The 24,161-nt window shown below is 41.2% G+C and overlaps 1 protein-coding gene across 1 annotated transcript; it reads right to left on the bottom strand.

The window, feature by feature from the left end:
• Window positions 1-21,102: 21,102 nt before the first annotated feature.
• Window positions 21,103-23,857, bottom strand: six3a (SIX homeobox 3a). Its single transcript, XM_070841215.1, has 2 exons — window positions 23,166-23,857; window positions 21,103-21,295 (listed from the first exon to the last, which is right to left on the bottom strand). The coding sequence occupies exons 1-2, from the start codon at window positions 23,855-23,857 to the stop codon at window positions 21,103-21,105; spliced, it is 885 nt and encodes a 294-aa protein (XP_070697316.1).
• Between the last annotated feature and the right edge of the window lie 304 nt (window positions 23,858-24,161).

Raw genomic sequence — 24,161 nt, 5'->3', positions numbered from 1 at the left:
GTTACTATTACCGTTGTTATTTTAGGGGTTGAGATATATCAACAGACTCTAGGCACCGAGTTACAGGTACCCCATCGCCTTTTTGTTTACAACAAGGGTTTTCCAAGAGAGCCATAACCATTTTTCTTTTCTTTTTTTTTTTTTTTTGAGGGGGGAGGGAGCGTGGGAGGGTTGATGGGGTATGGTATTCTCAAGTGTCTTATAAGAGCAGCGATAAGATGAAATATCTTAATCTCTTGACATTATTATTATTATTTGCATTTTCATTTGGAAAGAGACTGCATGTAAACTTTGCGACAAATGATGAAACATAAAACGAATCACCTATAGTTTCATATAACCTTTACAATAAAAGAAAAAAAAAGAACTATATGGATTAAAATCGAGGATTTCTTTGATTCTGAATGATTCTTGACATTTTTTATTTTGTTATTTATTTGTTTGTTTATTTATTTAGTTGCAGAAACCAGTCTGTTAATATAGTTTGTGTCCTGTGGGCCACCTCGTTATCTATTTTCAGACCATTCAAGCTGGGTGACATTTTAGAAATATTTAAACAAAGCAAATATCCTCTTACTAGCTGCAGACGTATATCAAATATCTTTCATCATTTTCAGGTGATTTCTTTGCAGTTTTTGCAGATTTTTTTTTTTTTTTTACTGTTTAGGTCTCAATTCTAGTATTATAATTATCACTTTGTATCTAAGCGGTCAGTGGGCTGTGCTGAAGCGGGCTCAGATCCACGCCTCACTGTTTCCTCCGGCCTGTTGAATGTGCGGGAGCCACCAGCTCCTTGATAAGATTGGGGAAATGTATAATCAGATAGCATTTCCTAAAATCACGAGCTCTTAGCCTTTGATACACGGGCTATGCCTGCTCTAGAGAAAGGCGGTATTGTCCTTAATGCGTGTGCAGTCTGCCGGTGTGCACGGGTCCATATCCCGGGATTATCTACCTTCTGATCATAAATGCTGCAAGGGGACCCGTTAAGGAGGAAAACTGTGTCTCCGCATTCAAGATATTTCCAGGCTTGTGTCCTTGGCTGTTACAGTTACAGAATAGAAATGCAAAAACTGCATCTGCAAAAGTCTGGAATTAAATTTAGGGAATATAATTCAGTATCATTAGTGAATTAAAGGAGAGATCTGAATTATTGCGTTTCTTTTTATAATTTTTTTTTATTTATTTTATATGTAGAAATGATGTTCGCCGACTTAAGGTCAAAGTTCACTCAAGTCATTATTGCAGATGTTAGAATGACAAAACGAGAGAGAGAGAGAGAGAGAAAAAAAGGAAAATATCGACACTTAATCCAGTGCTTTGTAAAGACAACAGCAGCCAGGAGACTGAAGCATGTGGCATGTGGCCATTACAGGCAAAGCTGGGCGAAATTTATACGTGCTTTTCCAACCGGGAACCTTGATGTTCAAGTGATGACACCTTATCTTTCCGCGCTCGGCTGTGGAGAACAAAAGTGCCGTAGTGTTTGGCGGAGAGGAAAAAAAACACAGAACTGGAAACGGGCGTTGAAAGAAGACACTTTGTTTGAACAGCTTCAGCCGTCCACCACCTCCAGACTCCCCCCTCCCCACCACCACCACCACCACCACCATCACCCCGGTCTGCTGCCCGAGCTCCTCGCGCACAGAATAAACCTAAAACAACATCTTTTCAGCCTTTTATACATTCATTAGGTGCTTTAGTACTTTCCCTCTTCCAGGCTGCAGGTTCAGGTGCTACTAGAGTGCGCTTTAAGGTATCTTCTTTGTCTTATTATCACAATAACATCATCACGATGGCATATTTTTGTGCCACATTTGTATCTTTATATTTGTGCCTCCCATCTTTATTCATCTCTCAGCTGATGTGTGGCTTAATCGGATTGCTTTGGGGAAATAGCAAATACCCACAGTTAAAAAACCACAATCCAAACTAATGTCAGCAAATATCCTACTCGCTGGATGTTGATTGGATGCTATTTCTCTCATGCAAAAAAGAAGGACTATTTTCTTTTAGTATGTGAAACGACAGGACAGGAAGCTTGTGGCCCAGTGATTAACTATTTTGCAGGCCTGGGCGGCTCTAATGGGAGTGTAAATATGAAAAGTGCACACTGAGAGTGTGTCAACTGTCTCCCCCCTGTCTGTAAATGCGAAGGATCAGTCGCACCTCGCGCCTTGTTGGGTAGGCTACAACTTCTAGCGCATGAAGGTCAATTACACAAGCAGCTCAGAGCCCACACTTTATAATTAACGAGGACTTTAGTGCATATGGGTCTACTCAAAACAAGCCCATAATAGCGGTTTGTGAGGAGACATAACACGGAATAGTTGGTCTCTCACCAAACCAACTCTGTGACCCCACAAAGAGTTGGGATTTTCGTCTCCTCGTACTTTCACTCTCTCTTGTTTAAGGCTTGAAATGTGAACTCGAGCTGGCATTGTGAGTGCGCCATGTGTGCCCGGAGAGGGGAGGGGAGGCTATTAAACGTTTTTTGGGCAGAAGATGTTAGGAAAATCCGCCAGCGTTGAAGAAAAAATCCTAACAAGGCACGTTGGTTATAAACGCTGATTAGATTCTGGCCTATGGGAATAATGGCCCTCCAAAAGCAGCAGAGGAGTCGGGACACGCAGCCAGACAGGTGTGAAATGGTCCTGGTGTCTCGCATAGATTCATCCGCAGGCCGTGTCACTTCACCTTGTCGTGAGCGTGTTGCGGAGATTAACAGTCAAGTGTTCAATAACTTCAGGCAAACAGTGTTTTTGGGGAGTTGAAGTCACTTTGCCTCAGGATTAAAATCATGAAACAATCAGGAGAAACGCGGAGTCCTGGCCTTGTAAAGATCACATCCGTACATTTTTATAGGATACCAAGCAAATGCTTATCTGACCCGAGGTCTGTTTTTGTTCCACAGGCCCAAATGAACAACTTGATGTTGTTATTTTCTTCATAATTACATCATCTCCCAATCATTAAGCACAAAAAAGCATTTTACACACACACACGTTTTCCATCCTGTTTGAGTCAATAATCGGGTTTTGATTGTTATCTAATCGCCGTTTGTAGAAGATACTTCTTGTATCTTTTTTTCTTCATATTTTGCATTGATTCAGTTCATTAGCAACGAAATCCATCCATCTTATTTTCGCCTTAGATCAGGCAGATCACATTCAATTCAGAAATTTCTCAGTTTATCTAATGTGCAAAATAATGTAGATTCTGGTTCTGTTGTTCACAGCAGCTTTCTTTCTTTTTTTCCCCCCTTATTTTTTTTTTTCTGCGGCAATTTGGAGTTGTCACGTCTGGGTAATAGCGCGAGAAAATAAGTAAAGCCAGTAATGGCACATGAAGACATGTATCTGACTTTATATTGTCATAATGCGTTAATGGTCGATTATTCTCTCGGGACCTTTCAAGAAATCAACAAAAACGTGCAATAACATACAAGAATTTTCTATGTGTGAATACAGAAGGTATATTGTCCCTGTCTTTAAAGGGGGCGTTTCCTCTGAAAACCTTTTTTTTTTTTCACTAAATCTATTATTCTGGACATAATAATATGTAAGAGTTTTACTGATGACTTATTTTAAAATGTATCATTAACTGAGATTTTAGAGCCTTGACAAACACGGGATAATGATGCTCTGCTTCACTTTCACAGTGGACGACATTAAGTGCGTTAATTGACAGTGGATTATCATAATTCCTCACAATGACCAGTAAACTACAAATAAGATAAGCTTGATTGATTACTGTTCACTTCAGGACAAAAAAATAGTGAATCACAAAGTTGTTTTTTTTTTCTTTTTTGTCCATTATCCATAATTAAAGAAGTGTTCTGAGTTTGAGAAATTGTCTCAGCTGAGTGGATGAACATGCCATCCTTCAATCTATCAAATGCACCAAAATCACCAAAAATGGAGTAACAAGGTTTTCATCCAGCAGCACGAAATGATAAATATCAGATACTCATTTAACCTGGGACTTTTTATTAAGTGATGTTAACACACTCCGTAGACATGTCAGGTACAGTGATGATAGTTATAATGTGACACATTATTGGCCCCAGTGGGGAAATAGTCTTTTCACTTAGACCCCCTTCAGGGAGGTCAGAGGTCGAACTTTTATAGCAGCAGCCTCAGAGCTGGAAGGGCTTCACTGTTTTGCTCAAGGAAACTCAGCTGCTCTGGAAACTCAGCTGCTCTGGGTCATGGACGCTTTGTCAAACCACTGTGTCCATTTAAAGACTAAACCCGCTGCTCTTAAGACGACCCAAATCATCTGTGAGGATGAAGGCGCAGAACACAACAGATACTTCTGAAACAAACAGTGGCACTGAGTGTGAACAGTTCATGTCACTCATTGCACCATCACTATCATTAAATGCTCACTTTTCACTGTGGGCTTCCACAGCAACACTGAAAAGGTGTGTATCACCTCAATCACACAATTCACTTTTACTGGACCTGAACTGAATGCTGATGTTCAGCTAAAAGTCAGTGTGAAGGACAAACTAGTCCCCCTCCTCCTGATGAAACTGTCCCGTGGAATGGGAATAACATGTTTAATACTGACATTCCTCATTGATAATCTAAAAAACATGAGTGGATAATGTAAGAATTGCAGTGGCATTGCCAAGAGGAGGATCAGTGAACATCCTGCTCTAAAAGGTAAAATAAAAAAATACACAAAATTGACCTTAATTTTACCAAAATAAGTGATAATGTAGAATCAAACAAAATGCATGTACAGCATATGAGTAAACAGTCTATTTTTGCATTATACAGAAATTTGTATTGGTTTTAATTTCATAAAAACTGATTACTGAATGAAAAATAGTTTTAAAAAGCTTCATTATGATTTTTGTATGAAATGAATCCACATGCATGGTGGTAAATGCCCGCTGAGCTGAGGGAGTTTTGGACCGCACTAAAATATAACATGGATTCAAATGTGAATGAGAACGATTCACAGACAGCCTGCTCTTGGCTGATACAGTATAATGCTGACAGGAAGTGTTTTCAGGCATAGATGAATAGATGAAATCGCGCTCATGTCCATGCCAAGAGCTATGAGGAGCTTACAGACAGACAGACGGATAAAATCAAAGGTCATCAGTAGTATTATCGTTTTTAGTGCCCCACCCAAAATCATCCCCCTGTTCCCAAACCACCCTGGGAGTAAAATGTAGATACTAAAGGCAATCCGAATGCTAGCAAGAGTTGCCTGTGCGCCAAAATTTAAAACACAGGTTTGGAGCTTCTCACTCCAAAATTGATGAACATGTCTTTTACTATAACATAATCAACCAAAACCATGAGGAAAATTAAAAGTGTTGTCTGATGCTGTTAATGGTTGTTTACATCAGTCTGAGCTGATGACAAAGAAAATGCTTCAAATTATTGATTAATATAAACACCTGTAATGTCTACTGTCCAGACTCACACATTTGGCCCTAAATTATTTGATTAAACCAATCAGTATCATGAACTATGTCGTGAATGCCAGTGCTGCAAATGAAAAGCAATTATTGACAGACTGATACTGATGAGAATACATTTCACTTTCATAGAACAAGCACATCTAACATAAAAGCCTCTTTTTTTTTGGTTTCTGTGAAATTTTACGACACTTTGAGGTCAAACACAGTGGTGTGATTATTGATGACCACATTGATTTCAGCCTCTCCTCAGCCATTATGCTCTTTTTTCCCCCTTTTTTTTTTCAGTGTATCAGGTGTGTCCCATAAAACAGGATAAAACAGCAGGGGTTCTGGGGAGTGAGGAGGAGGATGGGGCCAGGGGTGCACGGTGTAGAGTTACGGTCAAAAAAGAGAGAGAGAGAGAGAGAGAGAGAAAGAGAGAGAGGGGGGTGGCCAGGGGAATACAAGCATTAATGCACTCCCTGTGTGCTGGACGCATACGGTTACAAAACACACACTCTCACAAACACACAAGCACACTGCGGGTGCCCTTTGCACGAGTGAAAGGTCACCTGGCAGACCGAGCCCTGACTTCCATCTCTGCAGCCCACTCCTGAGGCCTGAGACGAGGAGAAACATATCAAAAAAATGACAAGTTCAGCTAAGTAAAACATTTAAGTTCTTTAGCTGCAGTAACCCACGTTTAATTTTACACAGTACAGCACTGGCAAAAATCTGTAACGGTCCTTCTATTTACCATTTATAAGCAGAGAATGTACAGTTGATAAATAGTTTATAACACAGTTTAATGTAGTTGTAAGCAGCTCGGAGGACATTTTTAAATGTACAGGATTTTTCAGCAATTAAAAAAATCTGTTATGAAGACGTGTGTAATAACTACTGCATTTTACTGTATTGTCATTCATTATCCACCAACACCAGCCTTCACTTATGGGTGCTCACAGGAGTCATAGTTGTTGACAAATACATTATCAAACCCTCAACTACACTGTAGTTTGTAACAAAATCATATATTAAATACTGCTGTAAACTGCTTTTATAAATGCCAAAGGGGGGATAAGATATATAGAATTCTTATGTGACTAAAGTGTGTCTTTGTTCAAACATATGTCGGTGTAAAAGTTAAAGAAGAAAGGGTTGTTGTATTTCACATTGTGTGTGTGTGTGTGTGTACTTGGGGTTAAGAAAGGCTCACCTGGGCTTTTTCTCCTACTGTAAATTCCTAGATGGGAGACAGACACGGGCTATTCTGATCGCATTAGGTTCACTCCGATGGCTTTTCCAGCTATTGTCACTTGACACCGCTCCATTAAATCTGTCCAGCGTGAAGATTAACTACACCATTCTTTATGCTTTCACTGGGTGTTCACTCCGAACACCGAAGGGCAGGTTAAATCATGCACAAGAGTTTCTAGGCACTGTATTTTACGTTCAGTCCATCTAGCCTTTTACTTGATGTTATATCAACTAGCCATACAGAGAGTCCCACAGATAAACTGTTGTAAAACTAGCCCATTCATCAGCTTAGGCCCCCTTTTCATTATTGGTAGTAGCATCCATCTGCTATTACAATAACATATACAGATGCAACTTTTGTCAAGTTTCTGACAAACTGTTTTGTTTGTTTATTGTTTAGTTGGTTTTTAACCTTTGTTGAGCTTGATATTCACCAAATCAATATTTAAACACAGTTATGATATGATAAATTAAATCAGGGATCATATTTCAGATATATTGGTTATTGCATTCACATTTCTATTTTGTACCATGAGAGCTCCTCTGGGTGATTATGGGACTCCCCAGTGTATGCAACACAAAACTCAACTTATTATTACAGCACTATAAACTGATGGATATGATGGTACTATGTGCAGGTTCCATTTATAATTTCCTTTTCTATTTTTGCTTTGATAAACAGTCGAAAATTACAAGGGACAGAGGATTCCTGATGTTTCATATGAGCATACAGAGCTGCATTTTAACACTGCTAGTCATTATTGAAACTATTGATACTGTTTTAATTCATGGTCTGTTGCTAATTTTCAACTGGTTAGGGCAGCATAATATTTCTTTGTCGCTCATCACTTGCTGGTGTTTGTTTTTATTACTTCATGTCATTGCACCTTGCCAGTATGGTAGTGAAAAGTCTAAGAGGGTTTCACCGTCAGCAGGTCCTGAGAAAGGCCTAGTCATCATTACACAACAAGTTCTGTGTGCAGTGACACGCAGAAGTTCAGGCTCATCAGGTAGGTGCTTTAAGACAAATGGAAGGATAAATAAATCAGTACCAGTGGCAATTCCAGCTTTTTTCTTAAAAATTATTATTCCAGCATAAACTCTGCGCTTAATTAACATAAATACAACTTGTAAATATTTCAGGTACAACATAATTTGGCAGTATTTCCTGTCACATGTACGGACATATGTATGTTATAACATGGAGTTTATCTTCTTTTTAGTCTTTGTTTGTATGTCGTAGTTCTGTTCTTTACATTGCCCCATGTGAACTGAATTTAATTATGTTTTCATGTTTCAAATGCTTTCCTAAATACTTCACAGAAAAGGGTGACAATAGTAACGTAATAACGAGAGAAAGAAGGAACGACAGGTCTGAAGCTTAAAGTTTGCACACCATTACTCAACAAACGATTAAAGGTTATGCAAGTCATTCATAGTCTGCTCTGGGCTTGTCTGTTTAAACAGGAAGGGAACTTCCCTCTGATTTTGATCAATCAGTATTGGTGTTGATTGTGGACACTAGGCCTTTCTGTCTGAATGTGTACAGTGCCGCTTTGTCTGTTTCCAGTTAAACTTACTAACGGGTTCAACCTGCCAGACCGTTGACTCAGGTGAGCCAACTGCCAGTGCCAACTGTGGATACCATCAAAAGTAATTAGATTTTAAGGACATTAATTCTTACACAAAAATGTAATGACAAGAAAACAAGCGTCTGGAGTCTCTAACATGTAGGCTCTAGGGGTAAGAAGGTTGTAACCATGGCAACCACTGTGTAAATGGAAGAGAAAGGGAAGACTAGGCGAGTATAGATGAAGGTGTCTGCTTGATAAACATGAGCTGCTTCATAAGATCCTATGACACCAATAAACACTCATTGACCTGAGACATAGATGCCCATGAAACTCAACTCTTCCACTCGCATACGGCATAGACACACACTGCTATACCATGATCACCCCACTTAGTGCTGTGTGGATTTGTTTAAAGAGTAACAAAACCTCAGAGCAGACGTGATGAAAGGTAACCATTTGGGTTTTTTTTTTTCATATTTTAGTGGAGAGTGGTGGAGCTGTGAGCAAAAGGACTAACAAAGCTGAAAACCCTGTTTGAGCTGAACGCTGCTTCCACCCAGTGACCAGAGAGTCCAACTGCATGTGTGGAGAGATGGAACAAGACCCTGAAGAGCAATGAACACACAACTCTAAAGGTAGCACAGCATGAGGTATGATATCAAGAAAACAGATTATTATTATTATTACTATTTGTAGTGGTAATAGTAGTAGTAATAGTGATTAAAATAGTAATATTGATATTGATTATAGTAGTAGTAGTAGTGGTAGCAGCCTATTATAGGGGCTAGAAAAACACACTATATCTGTATGTCTTCCTCTGGTTTATACAGAGAGATTATTATCATATTGACCAGTGAATTTCTACATTTATTCATCCAACCTTTATTTATACAGTTAAAGTGGTCCAGTATGAGTTTTTACTCTCTTTTGCATGAGCATCATGTATAAACGGTAGAAAAGTTACAAAGCAAACATTAAAACTAATATTAAAACATAGAAATTGCATCTGACATTAATGGAAAAATGTCATTAAATGACTTAAAAGACATCAAAACTGCAATAAATACATTTAGACATGGTGGATTGAGGGTCTGCTTAACCTTAAAGATCTACACCCACTGAACTATTACAGGTATCGTCAGATCAATATCTGTGAGTTGCACGTTGCTAGTTAGTGGGCTGTAAATACTATCGACGCACACCTCAAGACTATCAATGTCTGCATGAATGTGAAAAAGTAATACTCATCTCGTGCACACTGCATGTTGTTGCATCTCAGAGCAGGCAGATTATGTTTTAGTAACCGAACGTTTACAAGTTCTGTGACAAAAAAGACAAGGTGATGCAAAAGGATGCTGTCACATGATATATTATTATTACTGGTGGACATAATGTCAGTACAATAATCATAAATGTCAAATCCACATTTTTGTTTAATTTGCATTTTCATACTTAAGTAAAGTCACCATGAAAAATGACCAAAAAAATAGCTATAGTTCTCTCTGCCTCTCTGCCCTACCCTCTGTTTCCTCCTCCTCCTCCTTCCCATCTTCCTCTTCCTTATAACTTACACTACACTGGTTTCCAAGCTGTGGACCCCTCTTCTTGTTATTTTTTTCCTCACCCACAGCAGTGGCAGCTGCTTGAAGTCTCTTTTGCTTTGTTGCCATTCACTTGCTGCTTGATTAGCTTCTCCACTGCACTTCAAACGCTCCTGGGTTTCAGCCAAAGCAATTTTGTAGTGAGAAATGCAGAAAACATGCCACGGGTATAATTTCACCACACAATGAGAGGTAGGCATAGAGGGGGGGATATGTGTCAGTGACCTTAAAGCTTCTGTATACACCATTTGTAATTTATTGTACACTTGACTTCACACACACGCTGACACACACACACACACACACACACACACATAATTACTTACTTACTGCTTTGGCTGTGTGTTCTTTAGAGTGACTGTATAAAAGCTATATAATGAATGGTTTTCCATGTAATGCATCCTCAGTGAAAGCATGCCAGATGCTATCACTCTTTTGTTGTGTGTGTTGTGTCCTTCAGTTTAGCTTCCCTTCCATTTTATCATTTCATGAATTAAGTCAGATGTTCAACCTTGAGCTCATGATGACCCCTTGTGGTTAAAGTAGACATTTTGCTGGAATGTCAGGTATGTCAAGGCAAAGACGAAAATAATTCCAGGCCTCTGTAATTGCCAAAAAATTAGAGGAGGAAATAATTTTTGAGTATTTTATAATGTCTGAAATTACACAATGAACGAGACTTTGTGTATGACTTGTTCCATCATTATCTGCTGATATGAGAGATTATAGAACAATTTTTGGTTATCTATCTATGTATTTATCTCAACTTACTTGCCAAGAATTTGGTAACTCAAAGCCCCCTTGAATTCCTATCATTTTTTTTCTAGCAGATATGCCACAAGTTTTATTTTCTGGCCACCAGTGTGAAGGATATGAGATGAAGGTGCTTTGGACGGAGGCACAGCGGTGGTATTTGTGAGAGGAGATGGGCTATGATGACAATGATGATTAGACTGTGCACGGAGCAGGTAACTAAGTCATAATACCAGCTAACAATGCCAATGACATAGCATTTGAGTTCAAGTTGTGATGTCAGAGACTTATTCTAATATTGTCCTCAGAAATCACCCTGAGATGAAAAAATGAGTAACTGGCGATTTAAAACATTAATAGAATAAACACTCAGAAAATGACCCTAATAGACTGTTTTCATGGTGATATTTCATTTTAAGAAATCATTTGCTCCTCCATAACACAGCAATGAGCTGGTAGCTGCAGAACAAGTGCAGATGTTTGCAGGCTGCAAAGGAAAAAATGTGCGTCATTGTGAAACCTGAGATTCTGACATTATTGTGAGAGAGTGTGATATTATGTGTGGATGAAGTTTGCAGTCTGGTTGAATCATTATTTTTCAGGTTGAATGTGAGTTATTATAGATCACTAGATGGCAGTGTAACATAATGAGACAGCGACACACACTGTGCAAGTACAGACTCCGAGAGACGGTGTGTGTGAGAATATGCTCCGATGTGTGTGCATTCATACACATACAGTGTTTGCACTCGTACTCTGCATGTGTGCATGTGACATTTGAATGAATGAAGGCGAGGAAGAGATATCTTAATCCCAGAACAAACACTATCCAGCATCTCACTCATCTCTCCTCCCTGGGGCTTTACAGGCTACCAGTATGCTGGAGAGGATTACATCAGGGAAATCAAAAGAGTGCACATTTGCACATTGCCCACTGACATTGTCACACCAAGAACAGACACCACTGAGTTAAGCCAATTGACCACTTACACAGCTCTCAACCTCTCCCTTTGCCCTCGCTCAATTCTCTCCAACTGCTCACATTCAGTTTTGATTCTGTCTGTGTGTGTGTGTGTGTGTTTAACAGGGGGAGAAGGATACTGAAGAAAAGCCTTGATGTTGCATAACAGTATATTGTTGAAGCTAGAATATTTTTTCAATTATCAAAATATACAAAATACCCCTAAAAATATCCGTTTTGAAAGCTTAGTTCATATTCAGTGTTTTCAAGCGGCTGTCTAAAATAGTCACTTAGATGTTGTTTTAATGTTTTCTGTTATTGTTCAAATACTGTATATGTGTAAACTCCTTATGAGTAATGTGTGATATATCATATTTCCATTTAGTTCACTGATGTTAATGTGTAATTGTGTTTATCCTACCAGAATGGATCACCTCATTGCTGAGCTTCTCAACATTCTTGAGCTGAACAAAAACATCTGAACTTGAGTAACAATGCAAACTTATGAAGGATATTTGATGTTTAGACGTGCAACCGCTCCTCTTTCATCCACCTCCACAGTCATACATCGGGTTTCTGAGCTCTGAACACTTGGCCTGTGTTTTCTTTCTCCTCGCCTGGCTCTTGTGGGAGCAATGCAGCTGCTGCTGCTTGCTGAACTGGACTGAGTGAAGGGAGTGCAGAGGACAAGGCCGGTGCAGGCTTCAATAATTCATGGGCTTTGGAGGCCACCTCGGGACAGAGGCCATTTTTAAAGAGGCGCTTTAAAGATACTCCACGACCGACTCATGTACAGGAACCTATTAAAAATAGAAAAAGTGGTCGGACAAAACAGCACGCCTCAGCTGAGGGCCTCCAGAGCCCTGAGCCAGTTATTAACAAGCAAGGTACATCTTACATGTTCCTCTTAAGTAGATGCTCTAATAGATAATGAATTACAACGTGTAAATTTGAAACAAATTTCATTCAAGTTTCTCTCCTTTTTCCAGATGGTTGAACCGTCCATTGAAGAGCTGCTATGACAAGCAAAACCTTTCAGTTGGACTAAGGGAGATGAATATGTGAGAAGGGAGGTGGACAACTGAAAATTAAGTGAGTAATTTGACTTCTCATACAGCATGCAGGTATGTTCTGTAAATGTTACCACATAATACACTATGTTTGTTTGCCTGTGTTTATGTACAGGCTTTTAAAAGGCGCATTTAAAATCCACTGATCATTTATTCCCAAAGTGCATGTTTTACCTCCAGGTTCTATTAGCTAACAGGTTTGTAAAAGTTAGATGTATCTCCATCCAACCACTGAGCTGGTGGAACCGTAAATTGACTCTAGTGACCCCAGATAACAGTTGCTTATCCACTTACGTGAACCTGAAATCAGGCTGAAACCGTTTTAGGACATATGAGTGGGTTCAAAGTGGAGAAATGAAAAGGTTATTGCTTATGGCATGTAAAATGCCCGGCTTACCGTTCTCCTCTTGCAATTATTTAATGGTGGATTCAAGCCCAGTTGCCGTAAGCATTTTACTGTCCATTTACAGTGAAACCTTCTCTGTTGCCGTCTCTCTGTCCTCTTCCTCTCCCTGTCCTGCTCTCCATAATAGGCAAGTTAAACTCTAAAAGGCCGCGCTCCAGCGGACACCATTATGCCTCCCCTCTTCACCACCACCATCACCAGCCCCATCATCTGCCTCTCTCTCTTTTTGTCTCTCTCACACACTCACACACACACACACACACACACACTCACAAATACACACACACACACACACACTAGTCAGTCACTTGGCTCCTTGGCGGCCTCAGTAAAACTCTGGGTATCAGTTTTTAAAAATTAACCAGAGATCAGGGGTTCCATTACACTCTGTGGCGTCTGAATCTTTGATCCAGCACTAAATGGAGAAGCTAGTTCAGTGTTCCAACATCATTTGACTTTCATGCAATGAAACTTTAATGAATGTTCTCTGCACAGCGTTGTATGTGTATGAGTGTGGGCAGTATGGCTTCACTGGCCTGCAGTCGTCCCTGTAGTGCTGGTCTGTATGTATGTTCGTGCTTGCATTGACATTAACCAGAGCACAAAGGAAGATTTAACAGAGCAGTAAGAAGTCCCAGGTACTGCCTTTATGCTATAGGTCGCGGCCAAACAGTGCTGTCACTGTGGGGCAGAACCACTAACACCACACTCTGCTGGAAGCACTGGTGGCTCCATCAGCACAGACTCATGATTCAAATACAAATACATTTCCAAAGACCACCAAACATGTCAGGATCAAATTTTGGGTAAATGTCCATAAAAGGAAGAATGAAACATCTTTAATGTTGGTTCTCTTTGCCTTCCATTTGCACTTGGCATGGAAGGAACAGTTTTGAGGGACATGCTTTCGGGTCATGTTTCTTCCACTAGATTCCTCTAGATGGCAGTCGAGGAACACGTTTGGCTCTGCTGCGCTCATCCTTCAGTCTGGGCAGCTTTGCACCTGCCTGGTCCGCCGCTGTCCACCCTCACTGTCCTCCGGTCGGGGCTGTTTGTGAGCTCGGGGTGGCTGGCATCCCGGGTAATCCATCCTATAGCTTTGTAAATGGGGGCTGAATTGATAAGGACACCCAGGTCTCAGTCAATCCCCGACCTTTTGTTAAGTGCACGGGCACAAAAAGGAGGCGTGTCAGCGGGCAAGCTTCACTAAAGCCGTGGCTTTTTTTTCCGGCGTGTCACATATTAGGCCAGTCACTAAACATATGCCAAACCGATAGGGTGCAATACATATTTCAGAATTATGGCTCCAGGGAATAAGCCTTTGAGATCCAAAAATTACCGGGCATGTTTTGTCCTGCAACCAGAGAATCTCTTAACTGTTTTTATTTATTCACACAGACATATTCACATATGTTGTTACCACATGAAGATTCTGACAAATTTACATTTTTTTCACATATATATGAGCACAACAGTAACCACCACTTTGAGATGGTCCACTTACAAACAAAATCTGTAAGTTTAAGAACCATTTCCTAACCTAATTTTTGCCTTTACATTGGTCTTTCTTTAGTCTTAGTTTGGGAGTAAGACAATAGCAGATGCCAAATGTTGCTTTAACTTGATTCTGAGATATGTGCAGTGTTCAGTGCAAAGGGCCTCGGCTGTCATTACGCCGATTTATGTTGTTGACCTGAAAGCTCGTTTCCGGCCAAAACTGGTAGGAGATTCCCAAATGTTAATGGTTAAAGGAAAAAAGGCGTGTGAGCGTATGTGTGAGGTATCTTTGCGCAGCGGGACCGGGTGTCCAGGTTCATCCGGTGCTTTCAGTACCAGAGCGGGCAGGAGCTCCAGCTGACAGACAATAGCCTTCAGCGTCAGACCAGGGAACAATCACCAATTCATGGAAGGAAAAGGGAGAGCAAATGGGGACTCGTCACCAATACGCACCAAGTCCGAGAGCAGGACAGAGTCTGTTTTAGTGGTGTCTTGTTAATACTCAAATATTCAGCGCCGTGTTTATGGAGAGGTGGCTTTTATTATACCAATTTATTATTATTATTATTATTATTATTATTATTATTATTATTATTATTATTGAGAAAGCAGCCTCCTTTGTCAAAGTTGGTTCATTATTGTGATTGTGGTCAAATCGATTGACTTTGATTAGGCACAATAGGTTAAAGGTTGGCTATTAAAGTTGGTTTAACAAAATATATAGACCCATAATATGTAGGATTTCAGCTTAATTATTCAGTGTAGCTTAATTCTGCAGATGAACTCCCACATCCTTTTTATTATCCCTTTTATTCCTGGCACACGGTGTGTGTATAATGTCTGCGTGTTGACGGCGCGGTTCTCAGGGTATACATCAGTGCTGTACAGTGCCGTGCCATGCTAAGAAGGCCTGAGAACGGCGGTAGAAAACACAGGTGCTGGGGCTCTATTTAAGCTGCTCAGCCCTCTGTCCAGTCGGTGTGCACAAGGCGAGAGATCACAGCCTGCACCCAGCGCGCCCACCCCAACACACACACACACACACACACACACACACACACACACACATAGACACACACAGCCTCCATATGTGCTGCCCGTGTGTGGCTATACGCGTGCATGCGTGCGCGCGAGAGGAGGGGGTGGTCATGTCTGCTTGAGTAAGCCTGAGTTGGGTTGCTTTCATGTTATGCTTGTTTTAAAAAGATGAGGCTTGTGCAATGGCAGTCCACACTAATAAGCATTAGACTGAAGTATTTCTTGACACCCCCCCACACCCCCCTCCAACACATGCACACACACACACACACACTTCCCACTATGAAAGAGAGAGAGTATGATCCCATCTGTCTGTACGTGGTAGCCTACATATAATGGAAGCTTATACACCGCTGATCCTGTATCATTGCCTCCTGCCTTGTGTGACCCCCAAATTACAATTTAATAGAGGGACACTTTCAAATGCTGCCCTTGTCTTAGAGAGAGAGAGAGAGAGAGAGAGAGAGAGAGAGAGTGTGTGTGGGTGTGTGCGTGTGTGTGTGTGTGATAACCGGTGAGTGTGAAAGAGAGACCGTGTGTGTGAGATGGGGTTGGGGGGGGATGATCAGTTGACAACGAGCAGCAGGTGCATGGCGCCTGGCACTGGAAAAAACGCGCACAATTTACGCAAGGACACGCATCACCGAAATTATCCAAAAAGTAAAAATGTCACATCACGCGAGGTTTACCTGCTTGCAACCACGCCGAATTATAAAACTGTCGACCTGACCCCATAACTGCACATCACTATTACCATGTGGCCTATTTTTCATATCACTCTAACTGAGTTTATTTAATTTTATGGTGCTTTTTATCTCTTATAGTCCCTTCAATATTAGCCACTAAATGTGTTAAAAGCTGTAATTCCTCTAAATGTGTTGCAGGATAGCTGTGATTCAAGAGTGATGGTGAGGTGAAAATAAAAGGAGTAATTAATGCAGTCTGTTGTTTTGGCCCTTACAAGGTTGGCTAATTGCTGCTAATATTTCACATAATAACTCAGAAAAGGAGACCCGGCAGGTCATGGTCTTATAACTTAGTATAAATTACCACTCAGTCAAGAGGAATGCTGCAGCCCTGCGTCTTACCTATTGAAGAAAGGAGAGAATGGGAGCAGAAAGTTTAGTCCAAAGGGCCCCGCTCATTCCTGCACTGACTGCCGCGCTGGTGAGGCTATAGGAAAACTGGTGCTCTTTGGGTGCTGCATGAATACACACCAATAGGAAAGTTGTGTTCAGTTAACCGGTGAAATCCGAGAAAAAACAGGGTAGGGCAAGTATTTCTCACCGCCAGACTCCGGCTTAATAGTCCCCCCTCCTCCCTCTAGTTCCCTATAGTTGGACTGACAGTGCCTGTATTAACTTCGGTATACAAGATGCTGTGCTTGGGAATGAAAAGGAAGGTAAAATATGACCTCTAAGCGGATCATCACGACACAAACAGCCATCAGTCCAAACAAATCACTTATATTTTTCAGTAGAGCATTCGCTTGTCCTTTTCTCCTCGTAAAGACACTTTAAATCACTTTGACTTTAAATCTGGAAGCCATGAGAGAGAAAAAAAAAAACTAATCATCTTTATGTTGTTGACGTTCAGCTTGATGTTCAGGCAAATCTTGTTTGACAGACGCATTTGCACAGATAAATGCAAAACAACTTAAGGGAGCGAAAAGAGAAAAACATGCGAGTCTCCATTGTTGCCGCACTTGTCTCACATTCTCGTTTACTCTCATGTAAGTATCACACACAGAGATTACTCCTCGCTAAGTTCCTTTGTCTTGTGATCCATATTTGAGTTGACAGATCACGAACAAGAGCTCCCCCACTGTTAATGACCCCAGCCAGCAACAGATAGACTCACACTTCCAGCACTTTTTACTACTGCCACTCTGGCCTGCACATGTTTACAGCGAGGACAGCCATGAACCTTTTACATGCGTCTCATTTACATGCTTCAACATGCTCTAATGGAAAATTACCATGATATTTAATTAATACTGACGCCTGGTGTCTCTCTGGTGTCATAACCTAGCGCCGATTTACTGTAATATTTCTTTAACACATAGTTTACTGGTGCATTTATGGAAATCCATTATAAATATTGTTTGTTTATAAAGTACAAAAGCAACGGAGGAGTGTAAGAGACGACTGCAAAGTTTGCATCTCTAGCTGACTTTTTTTTTTTTTTTTTTTGACATATTATTTCAAACAAACACAAACGCTTTCATTGTGTTTTTCTCAATGAAGTTAAGTTCACATCTACATATTTGCACTGTGTTTCCAGAGCCTTGGGATAATGAACGTTACGTTGCGCAAATTAAGCCCATTCATCGTTGTTTTGTTCTCGCCAGTCCCTATCTGTGACTCCATCTCCCAGATATACCCTAATCCTCGTGTCCTCCTTTGCCGATAAAAATGCTCTTCACTTTACGATTAATTTAATCTCAATCATAGCCGGGACTTGTCGCAGCCAATAAAACTTGTGGAGTGCGTAAATGGAGAAGTGGGGGGGGTGGGTGGGTGTGATAAGGGTCTGGTGGTGCGGCGGTGCCGTGGCCCCTCGGTGCTCTTGATAGGGCCTATCTGTCTCTGGCAGGCCGATTTAAGACCTGGAATGGGTTTAAAATATGATACAGATTTACTTCATCTGCAATCGGCTGCCAATGAGTGCGGCTGGAGATGGTTTGTTTCAGCCAGCCAGGCAGGCATGCATGCAGGCAGGCAGGGAGGGAGCTGAGCTTTGCGTTTGTCTGCATTATAGCCTCGGTTATTTCAGGATCACAGGCCCAGTGAGCCGAACGGCTGAAGCTTTTGACACGCTTGTTTTTGTGTTTTGATTGGTATCCGTCTGAGGGAGACTTACGCCTGCAGAAAGCTTATGTGCATATTTCATCCAGTGGAGACTGATGATATTTATGCAGGAAATAAAAAAAAAAAAAAAAAACATAATCCATCGTCAGATCTAAAGTGCCTGCTGCTACAAAGTTTGCTGTTTATAACAACTCTGTCCAACTGAATCTCAGATTTAGCGGAGAGGATTTTACTTCCCAGCTATAAAACAAGCATGAGCGATGATAAACGTTCAGTTTGTTTTTTGATTGTCTTACACGCCCCTGCCCACAGCCCACTTAGACAATAACTTACATTAACAAATGAAACTAGTCTAATTAAGCACGTCTTGTGTGAGAAACGGTGTCCTGGTCTCTGCTCTACATGTTAAACACACCCTCTCATTCTCCTTTGCGTGCGCTTTCAGACACACACTCACACCCCCCCCCCCCCCCCCCCCCCCCCCATACAATTTCATATTGAAGCTTTCAGACTTTGCACCAAATTGCCAAACATTCTGGAAAAAATATGTAAACATCCTGTTCATCTCTGCCAACACAGGAGAAACTAAGCGGCCTCGACACTTTGGAGACAGTAAAGTTTCAGTTGTCTTATTCAAATCAAAGCTTCGGGGAGAAAAGAGCTGCGGGTTTACATGAATTGAGATGTCGCCGCTGTAGCTTTTTATGCCAGTCTCCACTTTCTAAAAGTCCTGCGCTCTGCCTGAGCCAAACAGCAGCCTCTGTCCTACTTTCTCTTGCTTAAGACATGACAGCAACACTCACAGAGAGCCGACGCAGAGTTGCCTGTAGTTAATACAGCGCCGTATTTACATGGGGAAACCCTCAGCGCTGCTTCTAGGAGGGAGAAATCGTTGCGCAAGTGTTTCCACCAAAACTATAGTTCCTGCAACAGTGTCCTATAGCAAATCTGCCCCAGTCTGCAGCATAATTGGTTGGGGATTTAGATGGAAAGGGACTGCAGGAGAGAAAGCCTTTTTTGGAGGGGGAAATGGTTCTCGTCCGAAGAAGAAAAGCTCTTTTCAGCGGGCCACAATGGGAGATTGGGACAGGGGAGGAGTCCCATCGTGATTAGCCCATTTAATGGCGCGTTTACTTAATTTCTGTATTCACTAGCAACGGTAAACAAAAGAGGAAATAGCACTCACATTTTTAAGTGCTGCATGACGTTGACGTTTGCCAGAATGTGTGTAGTATACAGAGGCAGTCATATGGGGGGATTTTACCTACATCACATGGCGCTGAACCAGGGATCTAATGCTGAATTTGAAACAGGACTTGTAATGGAAAATAAACCAAGAGCAAACAGTTTATATGATAAATAGCCTCAAATCCACACTGTTCCGGAAATAAAACCAAAACTCCTTGCAGGTGAGCGCAGCCCGCTGACTGCGTAACCTGGTCCGGACACATAAGCCCTGATGAGCATTAATGCTTCCACAATCCAATAATGACCCAATATGAACATGTGTTTAGCCACTTATCAATGTCCTTATCCGTAATCGGATGGAGAGACAGACATCATGCAAAGAGATATAGCAAATTGAATACTGTATTTGATTTAGAAATGTATGGTACATTAACATAATAACCACGCAAGAAAGAAACATTGAATAGGCTAATGTAAATAAGCGCTTTGAGCGACCCCGGGGCGGCAGAGAGGAGAGGAGGGATGGGGTGGGGGGGCAGCCTGGAGACTTGAACAAATGTTGTAATAACAATTCCACCTTTCATATACATATTTTTTGCATAAATGTGACTGGTAACATATGCCATTATCAACCACCCCCTCCCCCCAAAAAAACAACCAAAGGCAACAAAAACGCCTAGAGCACTTCAGTTGTAAGTTTTGACAAATATTTTATGTAGGAACACCAAGTCAAGAAAAGTGAGGAAGGGATAGAAAAGAGGATGAGACGGGAGGGGGAGAGCAATAATTATGTACAAGCATATTTCTACACGTATATTACAGACCGGGAGAATGATCGCATTATTTGAGATATACATAATTCAATATAAAATTTTGAAAATAAAAATAAAAATCTGATACAGTCATAAACGATTCCGTTCGACATTTTTTGACCATGTACCCCACACAGGCAGTGACAGAAGTGTATTTAAAAAGGTGCTTACGACTTAAAATGATTGTCTGGTGAACACAAAGTAAAAACAGGATTGCATCTTGTCTGCATGGCGGCTGCTTCGCCGTCATCATCATCATCATCATCATCATCATCATCATCATCATCATCACCACTTGGACTAAAAACGGAGATGAGGAGGAAAAAAAAAACAGCGACGAAGACAGCAAGACGATCTGTTTTTATTCCCTCTGATCGATGTTCCTGATGGAAACTCTTGCATTCAGGTTATTTTCCCTGATTACAAAATAAAAAAATAAAAAAAAAGACATCATGCAAGTAGTCTAGTAGTAGTAATGGTGGTGGTGGTGTGGGGATATGAAGAGGAGGGGGAGGCGTGGGTCCTTTGAAAGCGCTTTTTAATAAAAAAAAAAAAAAAAGACGTGCTTTTATCTCTTTTTATTTTAATATTTATATCAATCGGTCCTTTTTTCATCCGCGATATTTCATAAGTCTTTTTTTCTTCCTCTCAGGTCCATTTTCCCTGTAAATATTTCTCTTTTTGTTTGTTTTTGTGTGTTTTTTTCCTCCGTATCATACATCGCACTCCGAGTCACTGGATGTGACGGACAGGATGGACGTCCCAGTATCAACTCGCTCTGTCATACTGGAAACGCTGGTGGTGGGACTGGCCGCGGTTGAAGGCGACTCTGCCGAGCTGTGAGGGGTGAGACCGGCCTCTGAGAGGGACCTCATACCGCTCGGTCCTATTGCTTGGTGCTGGAGCCTGGAGAAGAAAAGAGGCGAGGAGGAGAGGGGGAAAAAGAAGGGGAAAAAATGAGAGAAATGGCAATTAGACCTGAGAATGTCCCCCTTCCCCTCCTCCTCCTGCAAAATAGGGGTTCAAACTCGCCTTTCTTTCCCCCTGCCGGCCCCAGCCATGCATGCATGCTTTTATCAAATAGCCAGCTTTCAGGGGACAAAACACAGCACTATTTAGACTACCAAATGTTGGAGGAAACGTAATGGGTTTTCTTTTTGTTTTGCTTTATTTTTTCCATAGAAAAGTAGGAATGATCAACGCGCAAGTCAGCAGCAGCCTGGGACTTAAATTACGTGTCATAACATCACAGAAAAAATAAGCTTTAAATCCAACGTGGTGTCTTTTGTAAAAGCAGTTTAGTGGCATTCCTGACAGCAACAGTCTGTGGCTATTTGGCTCCTATTGTAGTTTTAGTTTCTATGTGCGTTTAGTAATTTCCTTCATTGCTGCACAGTTTTTAGTTTAGTTTAGTTTCGTCGTGCCTCTGCAGTTCCATAACCAAATTATTATTATTTATTCAAATAAAATATACAGGCCTGTGTCCAAATGCAGAATGTCATGATGCTTTGACACAGATGTATTTCAGTCTGATGGAAGTGGAAGTGTATGAATGAGTGACGTGGGGATCCAGGTTACTCCAATCATCCTAAATGTTTATCTCCGATCCACTCATGATAATAACTCCATCACGGCGGGATAATGTCAGGCTGGAAATATATCTATTCATTTAGCAAAAAGATTAGAATAGTGTTCATATGGCTTAGTGCTCTCCGAGGCATTTTCTAATCAATTATAGCATTTCAATGGAATGATACCACACTTAATGTTATGAATACAGCCTATGTCTTCAAATGCTTTTTAATACGCATGCTCATTTTAGTCAAGTAATATCAGTAATATCTCTATTATCCTTTGAGCTCATCTTTTTCAACAAGCACCATGTGATGTTGAAATGAGAAGGCGCTACAGTGCATGGTAAATGTAGCTACTATAGGCTGTGCAGTTTAAATAAATCCCTATAAAGCCTGGGTAACAAACACAAAAGTGTTTAAAATTATTTGCAAAATATTACAATTTAAAGTGTATTCAGGGGTGCAGATAAAACTATTTAACCTTTGGCTAAATAGTTTTTAATAGACTGTTCCTGGTATCCTGTTTATTTTACTGTTTAAAAATAATCCATAAGGCTGTTTACACTATTAACATCGAAATAGTGGTTATACTGTAAATAAGTGGAGTCCAGTAATGATTATATTGGTTATATATATCATTTCAGCACTCTTTGTCATTTATTCCAAGACTTTTACTGTCACGGAAAAGATAAACACGCTGTTTCTATTTAAAAACAACACTGCGCAATAACCGCCTCTTCGGTTCAACAGCAATCTAGTTTGTAATTATATTATCAATTTATTATTCAGACTTATTTGAACACCAAACTTGAGCTTTAACACCCTGTTTGTTTTTTTTCTATCTGATAATTCCATAATATAGTCGAAATGCAAAGTTGAATTATGTATCTGCTGAAAATGTTTTAGAAGGTTCTCTAAATGAAAATACAAAAAATCCAACATTTTCAAAAAGGCCGTTTTGGATATTTACAACAGCATAAATAGTGTTTTCGGTGTCCATCCTGATTTCTCTTGATAATAAAAATGTCGCCGCAGCCTGTTCCCTCCCCCTGCCAGACAGACTCGTCTTTTCCCTAGTCAGCCTCCACCGTAAGCAGAACTACATGTTTAACAAAACCTCCTTCCCTTTCTTTCGAATGTTTGCGTTATAGTAAACTTTCTAACATGCTTGTGTTTTGACAGTAAGAACAACAATCACCAACCTGTTTTTGGCCGCCGCGGCTCTGTCTCGTTGCCTCCGGTTTTTAAACCAGTTTCCGACCTGTGTAGGAGTGAGTCCAGTGGCTTGAGCCAGTTCCCTTTTCTTGCTGGGATTTGGATATGGGTCCTGAAGGTACCACTCCCTCAGCAGGCTCCGTGTCCGCTCTTTGAAACAGTGCGTCTTCTGCTCGCCGTCCCAGATGGTCCGAGGCAGCGGAAACTTCTTCCGCACCCGGTACTTATCGACCGGTCCGAGGGGACGACCGCGGAGCTTCTCGGCCTCCTGGTAGTGCGCTTCCAGCCACATGGCCTGCAGTTTACCATGCGAGTCCTTGGTGAACTTGTGGTTCTCCAGGATGTGGTAGAGGTCTCTGAAATTCCCCGTGTGGAACGCCACCACGGCCCGGGCGCGCAGGATGGACTCGTGCTTGTTGATCGCCTCGCATGCTCCCGGAGCCACAGGCAGGGACCAGAGGAAACGGCCCAGCCGCTCGATGTCCCCGGTCTCCTCCAGCGTCTCGCAGACGCTCGCCACCTGCTCCGGGGAGAAGTTGAGTGTCGGTAGCTGAAACATGGACAAGTCTTCTGGAGACCTGGTGGTGGGAGCGCTGTTCGCCAGGAGCAGAGGGCGATCAGCGAAGTTTGGCAGGAAGAAATGGGAGGGATAAAGCTCTAAAGGGGATCTGAAAACCATGGAAATGACCTGAGAGAGAAAGAAAATTATCGAGAAAAAGGGAAAAACCGAAAAAACACGGCAAGTAAAAAAGATTGAATGATTCAATGGCTATCGCCTAATGACACCAGCCTCATAATATCTCCCCCCTAAATCCGCCGTTGAGTGTAGCATTGAAACATTTTGTTTCCCTTTTCTATTGGTCTTCTTGGTGTCGTTGTAGCGTTGTCATGGCAGCCCTGCCAATCACTGTCAAGCGTGCCAATCATTAGCCAGTACGTAGCGCGAGGCTTTCACCACTTGTGCAGCACGCACGGGGGGTTAT

Source organism: Pempheris klunzingeri, chromosome 12 (assembly GCF_042242105.1).
Source record: "Pempheris klunzingeri isolate RE-2024b chromosome 12, fPemKlu1.hap1, whole genome shotgun sequence".
NCBI classification, from domain to species: domain Eukaryota; kingdom Metazoa; phylum Chordata; class Actinopteri; order Acropomatiformes; family Pempheridae; genus Pempheris; species Pempheris klunzingeri.
Note: the sequence above shows the minus strand (reverse complement) of the source record. Positions and strands in the feature narration are given on the sequence as shown.

Excerpts from the sequence above, each read along its gene's own strand:
- six3a (XM_070841215.1), bottom strand. The coding sequence starts at position 23,857 with ATGGTTTTCAGATCCCCTTTAGAGCTTTATCCCTCCCATTTCTTCCTG. Across the intron at positions 21,296-23,165 it reads GCCGCGGCGGCCAAAAACAG|GCTCCAGCACCAAGCAATAG; the intron begins GTTGGTGATTGT and ends TTTCTTCTCCAG.